The 11,325-nt window shown below is 40.3% G+C and overlaps 1 protein-coding gene across 1 annotated transcript in view; it reads right to left on the bottom strand.

Moving 5' to 3' along the window:
* Window positions 1-113: 113 nt before the first annotated feature.
* LOC128995821 (serine/threonine-protein kinase NLK-like) overlaps window positions 114-11,325 on the bottom strand; it is a gene marked incomplete at its 3' end in the record, with an annotated part of 121,759 nt that continues 110,547 nt past the window's right edge. Inside the window, 4 exon segments of the mRNA XM_054420839.1 lie at window positions 114-146; window positions 149-314; window positions 5,403-5,591; window positions 10,075-10,284. Of these exon segments, the coding sequence (XP_054276814.1) occupies window positions 114-146; window positions 149-314; window positions 5,403-5,591; window positions 10,075-10,284 (598 nt within the window).

Below are 11,325 nucleotides of genomic sequence, written 5' to 3'. Positions count from 1 at the left end.
ATCTCTTATGAAAATCGGAAGGAAAAATTGAAAACAATTAATATTTCCACCAACAAACAACATTGGTAAAGAAGTGAGAGTGTTGCATGTATGTTGGCTAAAATTGTCCTTACCTTTGACCTGCTGCACAGATGTAAGTTTACGTTCCACAGGTCGTCAAAAGGATGAGGCGTAACAGGCTCAAACTCCGTGGTATACTGCCGCATCGCGTTGGGACTCGTGAAGCAGCATTTGCACATGCACGAGTGGTAGCGCAACCTACCCTCGTCTAGGTACGGGTGAGCCAGTGCGTCTACTACACTGATCCTCTTGTCCTACAACATTCACGACAAATGACTGAGTCAGACTGAGACTTAAGCACAACATTGGTGAATAAGTGTAGTCTGAGAAAGGACCCACATTTCCACTATTTTTGTAGATGTAAAATATCGGATTACTGGAAATGTCATCAATAAAAACCCTTTAAATTGCACTAAACAAGTGTTTTATCGGTGCCAAACAATTTTTATAATAGGGATGTGTTGATTCTTAACACCACCGATACTTGGAAATTGGTATCAGTATAGAGAATTCATTGTCAAAAGTCGGAAATTGGTATCAGTATAGAGAATTCATTGTCAAAAGTTGATTCTGATAACAATACCCTACACGTCTACAAAGATCACGCGATTACGCATAACGACGTTGACGTTTCCAAGACTGTGGGTGTCGAAGATGATCTCTACATGGCCGTGGGAGATGATGATAATGACTACAGGGCCGAAAAATGTAATGAATTCGTGTTCCATTTCAGCGGGGGTATTCAGGATTTTGACCTGATCAAGGGAAATGGTCAGGATTTAACCACGACTGCAGGACGATACCATGACTACAAGGCCGCAAACACGAAATTAATGTCTATGAGGTTGAAAAATGATAATTAATTCGCAGCAATCGCGGAAGACAATGATGATGTCACACGACAGGTATGATCAGAATTTTGTCTGAATTATTTACCATGTCAGGACAGCCGCAAAAGATTATTAAAATTTTGCCACGATCGTGGGAGACAGTGATGAAAAAGGACAATGAATTTGCCGTGATCGCGATTATTATGTTTCTGTTACCGCGAAGATCCTAAATACAGTCACACAAGACACTGAGAATTAAACTGTGACACAATAACGTTTCTTAACTTGAATCACCCACCACATCAATCAAAAGACGCCCGGGGATCACTAGAGTGCCGGAGTATATTGGGTTTGTCTTCTGTATAGGGAATAAGCTATAGCTACTATAGGTCTCATGGTGATACCTAAACCCAGGACTATATTATAAAGTACACACAATAGGGGGTTTTTTTTTTTTTAATAAGGACCAAATTTGTCCTTTGGCGGCCAACTTTTTTGAACCAATATAGCTCTGTATTTTGCGTGTACGAAGCAAAGAGGCAGCTTGGGCAGCATTGGTTAACAGATTGGCAAAAGTGTTGAAAATGCCTGCCTTTTGTTATTTGTAATAGTCATACTACAGATGATATGAATGTTTATTTATTATCAGCTGACTGTTTTGTTAGTCCAATTTTGTTCTATCTCTTGTAAATATTGATCAGAAATACAGTCACTTTTTATATCGTTGAGTTCGTTTTTAATCCTAGTTATAGATTCCAGGGGTTAGAGCAAGCCGGGTTCAAATCCCGCCAAATCACCAATGGATTTTATCTAAGTAATAATGCCGTAACCCTTAGGTCTAGCCTGAGATAATGTGAAAAACAGTTACAGGCTTGTGCCTAGCGTCCTAGGACATAAAAATCCTAGTTATAACATAGATTTTTTTCCCCAAACACCTCTACTTGGGAGAATAATTCAAGACAGAGGCTGAGGCTTGACTCTCTGTTTCAACATACGAGATCTAGCACTTTCACACGCATGTCTTATAAACTTACCGGGTCAAAGACAAGCATGTGACAAAGGAAATGCACAGCCTCATGAGTGGCCTGGGAGGAGAGAGTGTACAGAGCTGACAGCGACTGAGGCTTGACTCTCTGCCTCAACATATGAGATCTGGCACCTTCACACACATGTCTTATAAACTTACCGGGTCAAAGACAAGCATCTGACAAAGGAGATGCACAGCCTCATGAGTGGCCTGGGAGGAGAGAGTGTACAGAGCTGACAGTGACTGAGGCTTGACTCTCTGTCTCAACATATGAGATCTGGCACCTTCACACGCATGTCTTATAAACTTACCGGGGCAAAGACAAGCATCTGACAAAGGAGATGCACAGCCTCGTGAGTGGCCTGGGAGGAGAGAGTGTACAGAGCTGACAGTGACTGAGGCTTGACTCTCTGCCTCAACATATGAGATATGGCACCTTCACACACATGTCTTATAAACTTACCGGGTCAAAGACAAGCATCTGACAAAGGAGATGCACAGCCTCATGAGTGGCCTGGGAGGAGAGAGTGTACAGAGCTGACAGTGACTGAGGCTTGACTCTCTGTCTCAACATATGAGATCTGGCACCTTCACACGCATGTCTTATAAACTTACCGGGTCAAAGACAAGCATCTGACAAAGGAGATGCACAGCCTCATGAGTGGCCTGGGAGGAGAGAGTGTACAGAGCTGACAGTGACTGAGGCTTGACTCTCTGCCTCAACATATGAGATCTGGCACCTTCACACACATGTCTTATAAACTTACCGGGTCAAAGACAAGCATCTGACAAAGGAGATGCACAGCCTCATGAGTGGCCTGGGAGGAGAGAGTGTACAGAGCTGACAGCGACTGAGGCTTGACTCTCTGCCTCAACATATGAGATCTGGCACCTTCACACACATGTCTTATAAACTTACCGGGTCAAAGACAAGCATCTGACAAAGGAGATGCACAGCCTCATGAGTGGCCTGGGAGGAGAGAGTGTACAGAGCTGACAGTGACTGGGGCTTGACTCTCTGCCTCAACATATGAGATCTGGCACCTTCACACACATGTCTTATAAACTTACCGGGTCAAAGACAAGCATCTGACAAAGGAGATGCACAGCCTCATGAGTGGCCTGGGAGGAGAGAGTGTACAGAGCTGACAGTGACTGAGGCTTGACTCTCTGTCTCAACATATGAGATCTGGCACCTTCACACGCATGTCTTATAAACTTACCGGGTCAAAGACAAGCATCTGACAAAGGAGATGCACAGCCTCATGAGTGGCCTGGGAGGAGAGAGTGTACAGAGCTGACAGTGACTGAGGCTTGACTCTCTGCCTCAACATATGAGATCTGGCACCTTCACACACATGTCTTATAAACTTACCGGGTCAAAGACAAACATCTGACAAAGGGGATGCACAGCCTCATGAGTGGCCTGGGAGGAGAGAGTGTACAGAGCTGACAGTGACTGAGGCTTGAATCTCTGCCTCAACATATGGGATCTGGCACCTTCACACACATGTCTTATAAACTTACCGGGTCAAAGACAAGCATCTGACAAAGGAGATGCACAGCCTCATGAGTGGCCTGGGAGGAGAGAGTGTACAGAGCTGACAGCGACTGAGGCTTGACTCTCTGTCTCAACATATGAGATATGGCACCTTCACACACATGTCTTATAAACTTACCGGGTCAAAGACAAGCATCTGACAAAGGAGATGCACAGCCTCATGAGTGGCCTGGGAGGAGAGAGTGTACAGAGCTGACAGCGACTGAGGCTTGACTCTCTGCCTCAACATATGAGATCTGGCACCTTCACACACATGTCTTATAAACTTACCGGGTCAAAGACAAGCATCTGACAAAGGAGATGCACAGCCTCATGAGTGGCCTGGGAGGAGAGAGTGTACAGAGCTGACAGTGACTGGGGCTTGACTCTCTGCCTCAACATATGAGATCTGGCACCTTCACACACATGTCTTATAAACTTACCGGGTCAAAGACAAGCATCTGACAAAGGAGATGCACAGCCTCATGAGTGGCCTGGGAGGAGAGAGTTTACAGAGCTGACAGTGACTGAGGCTTGACTCTCTGTCTCAACATATGAGATCTGGCACCTTCACACGCATGTCTTATAAACTTACCGGGTCAAAGACAAGCATCTGACAAAGGAGATGCACAGCCTCATGAGTGGCCTGGGAGGAGAGAGTGTACAGAGCTGACAGTGACTGAGGCTTGACTCTCTGCCTCAACATATGAGATCTGGCACCTTCACACACATGTCTTATAAACTTACCGGGTCAAAGACAAACATCTGACAAAGGGGATGCACAGCCTCATGAGTGGCCTGGGAGGAGAGAGTGTACAGAGCTGACAGTGACTGAGGCTTGAATCTCTGCCTCAACATATGGGATCTGGCACCTTCACACACATGTCTTATAAACTTACCGGGTCAAAGACAAGCATCTGACAAAGGAGATGCACAGCCTCATGAGTGGCCTGGGAGGAGAGAGTGTACAGAGCTGACAGCGACTGAGGCTTGACTCTCTGTCTCAACATATGAGATATGGCACCTTCACACACATGTCTTATAAACTTACCGGGTCAAAGACAAGCATCTGACAAAGGAGATGCACAGCCTCATGAGTGGCCTGGGAGGAGAGAGTGTACAGAGCTGACAGCGACTGAGGCTTGACTCTCTGTCTCAACATATGAGATATGGCACCTTCACACACATGTCTTATAAACTTACCGGGTCAAAGACAAGCATCTGACAAAGGAGATGCACAGCCTCATGAGTGGCCTGGGAGGAGAGAGTGTACAGAGCTGACAGTGACTGAGGCTTGACTCTCTGTCTCAACATATGAGATATGGCACCTTCACACACATGTCTTATAAACTTACCGGGTCAAAGACAAGCATCTGACAAAGGAGATGCACAGCCTCATGAGTGGCCTGGGAGGAGAGAGTGTACAGAGCTGACAGTGACTGAGGCTTGACTCTCTGCCTCAACATATGAGATCTGGCACCTTCACACACATGTCTTATAAACTTACCGGGTCAAAGACAAACATCTGACAAAGGGGATGCACAGCCTCATGAGTGGCCTGGGAGGAGAGAGTGTACAGAGCTGACAGTGACTGAGGCTTGACTCTCTGCCTCAACATATGGGATCTGGCACCTTCACACACATGTCTTATAAACTTACCGGGTCAAAGACAAGCATTTGACAAAGGAGATGCACAGCCTCATGAGTGGCCTGGGAGGAGAGAGTGTACAGTGACTGAGGCTTGACTCTCTGTCTCAACATATGAGATCTGGCACCTTCACACACATGTCTTATAAACTTACCGGGTCAAAGACAAGCATCTGACAAAGGAGATGCACAGCCTCATGAGTGGCCTGGGAGGAGAGAGTGTACAGTGACTGAGGCTTGACTCTCTGTCTCAACATATGAGATCTGGCACCTTCACACGCATGTCTTATAAACTTACCGGGTCAAAGACAAGCATCTGACAAAGGAGATGCACAGCCTCATGAGTGGCCTGGGAGGAGAGAGTGTACAGAGCTGACAGCGACTGAGGCTTGACTCTCTGTCTCAACATATGAGATCTGGCACCTTCACACGCATGTCTCATGTCTTCTAGTGATGGTGTGCCAAGTAACTCTGTTATCAGCTCCAGCTGTCAATCAAAAAAGATATCATTACTAGAGAGTAATATTAGAAGGGTTAACACAATTGGGATTTGTGATATGTAGGTACTAAGAAGAGAAAACTTTTTAAAACTGAGTTCTTTTTTAGTTAAAACGATTATTCTAAACTGGGGTAAGCGGAAAGACAAGCCAAGAGAACATCGCACTGGCTCACAACAAGCGTTGTATTGTTTCTGGATAGGGATGGGTCGATAAACCTGCTCAATGTAAGACAAAAACAATTTCTTTCAGAAAATACAAGAAAAATGAAAAAAATATAATTTGTATGTAAAGTAGACACACAAAAATACAAGTTACTTATGTTGAGTAATACAACAACACAAGTGACTTGTTCGCCCTAAGTGAAAGCATACGATGGTTGAACGCTGTGGAATAATCTTGGGATTTGGGTGCACTGATGATGGATATGATGGGGATTCTAAAAATAAAACATCTCTTTAGGCAAATGTAAAAAATAAACACAGACTTATCACTGGGGAAAATCCTACAGCTTTTAAACCATTTTTATATTTCAGATTGAGATTTGGAGCTCTACAAATGAAGTAAAGCCGTCCATAAGTTCAAAGAATAGTTTTTTCAAATCAAAAACCACCCTAAGCAAACACAATGATAATGTAGCATGTGGTTACGCTAAATAAAACCCCCCAATCCTCCACTAATTTGGAAAACATGAACAAAAACATGTCATAAACAAAAATATGTCGCAGTCAATCAGTAATTGTATTTGTAGTGATATTACAAAATGAAATCAATACAAATTTCTAATCTTGATGAGATGAATACACTGTGATAGTTTCAAATAAATTAAGAAAACCTTATCTAGCACACAATTCAAGGGAACCATTGCAAAGTAATGAGATCAGCGAGACATAACACAATGAAGACTAGAGATAATTAACAGCTTGAGCTCGCCAATGACAGGTGTTGTCACTTCTATGTTTGTAAAAAAATACCAATGGTATGGGACGGGTATACGTTACTGGTCGACATTATAAACATTTTTATTTTCAGGAAAGCAAAAAACTATACTCACCGTAATGGGGAATTAAAGTGAGTGGTGTATCTTGTTTTTAAAAATGATTTTTTTTACACCTATGGCATAAGGCAACATACACTTTTGTATTTTCCACGGCATTGCCCATGAATTTAAATCTTGTATTTTTGTTATAACATAGTTAAAAATGTTCTGTCAATAAATTTTTATAAAAATAAAATGTTTTTTTCAATCTCACCCAAAAATGACAAATAGTATGTGATTTAATTACTGTGGAAAGATATTTATGAATTATTTTTGAGGTCAAATAACAATTACTTTTTTAGCTTTAGTAAATTATTACTATTAGTGGTGTATTTGTAGTCCATTACAACTTATATCAAATCAAATGTACAACAGTTACATGAAGTCAAACCGCGCCGGTCCGATTTGACCGGCGCTTTTAGACCAAATTTACAAGTCCCTACAGAAGGCTGTGGCAGCAATACAAGGCTACGGCAACGCCATCTGTGAGGCACGGGATGTACTTTACCGATTAAGTTCATCAGATTGCCGCTAGTAGTCCACCAGTGAACTCTAGCGGCGATTTGGTGAAACACTGCAAAACCCTGGCGCCGCCCCGATCGGAGCGGCGCGTCACTCCGCCCGGCCTACCTGTGCCGGTCCGATCGGGGCGGCGTGGCACTTAACGTGTTAATAGCTCAAAAACCATAGGTTTCATAAAAAGGTTACAAATGACAAAAAGATTAAAATTTAATTCACATTACAGAAATGTACAGTTTTTATAGGGTCATAACACAAATAACGCAGACGATTTCATTTTTATATAGGTAATGCACGCTAATTTATGGAATTTGCTCTATCTTTTCGCTTCAGAAACTCTGTCATTTAATAACGGCTAATGACGTTCGCTAATGTCAAAATAATTAAGGTACAACTTACAATATTCCAACGATGAAATCAAATTATGGTGTCGTCCAAAAGGTAAGTCCAAAATGTCCACTGAATTTACTAATAGTTTTAAAAAGAAAGGTTAACTTAAGTTTGAAGATAAAAGTTGAAATTATGTCCTCTTGAGGTGTTAATTAATTAAATTTTCTTCAAGAGATGAACTAGATAAAATCTGGTTTCTTCTTTAAAAAGTGTAGTTAGCCTATTAGCAACTGCACATTTTGGAAGTCACTCTGGAATGTTCACAGGAGTCTATTGTTGAACACATGGTATGATAATACTGATCACTTGATTTAGATTCCTTAAGGAGTAGTTTTTAATTATATTATATGAAATTTTGTTATATTGCAATTCTCTTAAGCTGCACCCACAATTGGCGAACGTTTGCGACGAAAATGTACGTTTGTACGCCGAACTAGGAAAAAGTGTTCTCTGAATGTTTGCCGAACAATTGCTGGAACAATATTTAAACTGTTCGACAGAAAAAATATGGTGTTCACTCTAAACTAAGTATTTAGGTTTTTCGAGTTAAGATGGATGTGCGTAGGCGTCGTCTTTTACTTGATTGTACTGTTGTTTCTGCTGCATATTACATTATCAGCATTAGTTCGTGCATTATCTTGCTAATATGTAAAGACGCCGTCTTCAGCTGAAGAATGGGTTGTGGTTGCCAACGAATATCGAAGTAGGTAAGTAGCAATTCGACCACTTTCTAGCTGCTTTTGATGGTAAACACGTTGTGTTGCAGTCACCATCATATAGTTGATATACTTTTAACACAAATTTGGCTACAACACAAAGGGCTGCTATCTCTGAACTGGACAAAAGTTTGCTCATGGAGCGAACATTTAGGCTTAACAATAATTGCGACACCCTACTCCCACTCTCGCTCTCCGAACGTTCGTCGCGATGCATCCACACTTAACGAACATCGAACGTTCGCTGGCAAACAGCGACATGTTAGCGAACATTGTTTGTCAAGTGTTGACGCACCTTTACATTTAATGATGTATGTCATGAATATGTTTTTGCAAATTATCAAATATTAATAGAGTTGGTTGTGGGCTTTGTTCAAAAATAGGCTAAGGATATTATTCATGATTAATTACTGAACAATATATTAATGGAATTATACAAATAAGTTAAGTTGAGCCAATATTAGGCCTGTCCTATCATTATAGATTAAGGATGACTTTCTGAGGAGTGATTAATGATAAAGAAATTATTTGGTATAGGACAAAATTAACAATTTTAAGAAACTTGATACAAAACTATTGAATGTATGAAATTACAAATTTTAACCGACCATGTTTGTTCAAGTTCAAACAATTATTTTTTAGTTATTGATGAGGTAATGGCTTGTTGTAAGTGGCATAATTGAGTTTTGTTGTGGTTGATTGAGGGATAATTTCAATCTGTACTTACCTTTCTCACAAGTCAAAATAAAATATCAAACCTACTCATTATTTCAGGGTCAAATTTAGACATAGGCGGGCGTCTAAGTGCCCGCACCACAAAGCCCCCCCCCCCCCCCCCCAAATTACAATTTACAAATTATGTCACTGGTCATGTTTTGTTATTGTAAACAGTACGATTAATGCTTAAAAACGCACTTAAAATTTTCCAGTGAGGGAATACAGTCTCTAGTCTGAGAACTGATAACAATTTCAACGTGATCGCAGGAGCTAATCATGATTTTGATGTGATCACAAAATAACAACCATGGAAAATGTTCAAGGTTTTGTTGCTATAATAGGAAACATTTACTATTTCACTGCCATATCAGACATATTTAAAAGATTTGAATGCTATTACATAATAAGTGTTAAAACCCAATTTAACCATTGTTAAGTCATGACTTGGAAAAAACACTAACATCAATAAGCAGAGATAAACACTGTTCCAGGCCTTTCCACCACCACCTCACTACATCACTTCTAAATACTTGATACTAGACTGTTATGATTGTTAACAATATTAAAATTGTCTACTGTCTTTAACACTTATCATCCATATGTGTACAATTATTTTGTGACAACTGACAAAGAATTATTTGTTTCAAAGCAGACAATACAAAATATTTAGTTCAAATTCTTCCGGAAGTCACTTGTTTACGCCTGTTTTTTACATCTTCCCAAGCGAGGGCCGTTTCATTTTCCTGGTTCCCAAGTATTCTATATATCCCCCAAAACAATATGCCCGAGGCCTGCACCACAAGCAGAGCATAGGGTCCATTTAAATCTGGCCTTGCGTTATTTGATACTACCTTATCACTTGATATTCCCTGATGGAGAAGATTTTATGCTGCCTGGTCCCAAAACTGGACAACAAAAAAGCAGAACGCTTTTGTACTAAGACTCAATATAATATATATTCTATATATTTTTTAAGAAAAAACAAATTGAGTAAATTTTCAAGGTGATACTCCAAAGTATTACTTTTAGATTCCCACCACAAAAATTGGAAAGGATGTAAACATTTTCTGTGATCCAAAGCGAGCAGCTCACCTGTTGTACTGGACTTTGCGCTTGGAACAATATTCTGCGACCAAGCAGTTCACCAAAGATACATCCGACACTCCACACATCTACTGCGGCCGTGTAGTGTCTGGCACCCATGAGGATCTCTGGGGCTCGGTAGTACTGAGTCACCACCTCCTGAGTCATGTTCTTGCACTGGTCCGGCTCCTCTACACGTGCCAGGCCAAAGTCACAGATCTGCAATACACCTCGACATCAATTACTGCACTGTCTAGTTAGAGGATAGATGAACAGCGATAGAGTATATTAACACAATGAGTGCGGTAAATATAGTGGGTCCTTCCCCGGTGCCTGACATTTTTATACATAAAATCTAATTTTTTGTTGCCAGAAGTGAGAATCCAGATCAAAAACAGTGTTATGAGCAGTTGTTCCCTGCTCAAAGATATAAAGATGAGACAAAATGAATTTACCACATTTGAATTGAGCGGCAAACATAAATTTTACTATTTTCTTCAAAATCTATTTTTTTTAAGAAACCGTATTAGTTTTGATCGATTTATTTCACTATTTGGAACCTGTGATATTGAGGGACTATCTTGTGTTGATGAAAATACTCAATTTTGGGTCTCACAAACACTGTTTTTTAAACTAAAAATGTTAAATAGCACTATAACGACTAATATTTACAACTATACATGGTGTCCAACGTAAGGTGTCTCAAATTGATGACCTTCCTCCCTCCCAACCATTGTTTATTACAATAACAGTGAATCTAGGAACTGCTGATAACAATTTGGTATTGGGAAGTCCATCTTTGTTAAAGGTATATACAGGGTAATTGATATAAGTGTGACAGCTGTTTTATTCAAAAACTATAAGAGATATCAAAAAAAGTTAAATGGTAAGTGCCTTGGATTTTTTATTTTAAAAAATGCAGTCAAGTAAAAAAAAAATATTTTAGCCGCCTTTTTCCAATATAGCCGCCAACTTTGATTTTTCTTATGGAACAGTATTTTATGATGTATTCTGGTAGAAAATATAATTTTAAGACAATTTTACTCTTGTGTTTTTTTCATAAACCTAACCGTTTCAAAGATAATAATGGTTAAAGTTTTGAAATTTCGGCATGAGAAAGAGTTTCAATAAAGGCCTAAGCAAGCATGCCAGCTGTTTTATTCGAAAACTATTACAAATTTCATAACTTCAACCATTATTATCTTTAAAACAGTTAGGTTTATGAAAAAAAAAAACACAAGAGTAAAATTGTCTTAAAAT

Source organism: Macrosteles quadrilineatus, unplaced genomic scaffold, assembly GCF_028750875.1.
Source record: "Macrosteles quadrilineatus isolate MER2022 unplaced genomic scaffold, UCM_ALF_1.0 Scaffold_5__1_contigs__length_97177068, whole genome shotgun sequence".
Classification (NCBI taxonomy): Eukaryota; Metazoa; Arthropoda; class Insecta; order Hemiptera; family Cicadellidae; genus Macrosteles; species Macrosteles quadrilineatus.
Note: the sequence above shows the minus strand (reverse complement) of the source record. Positions and strands in the feature narration are given on the sequence as shown.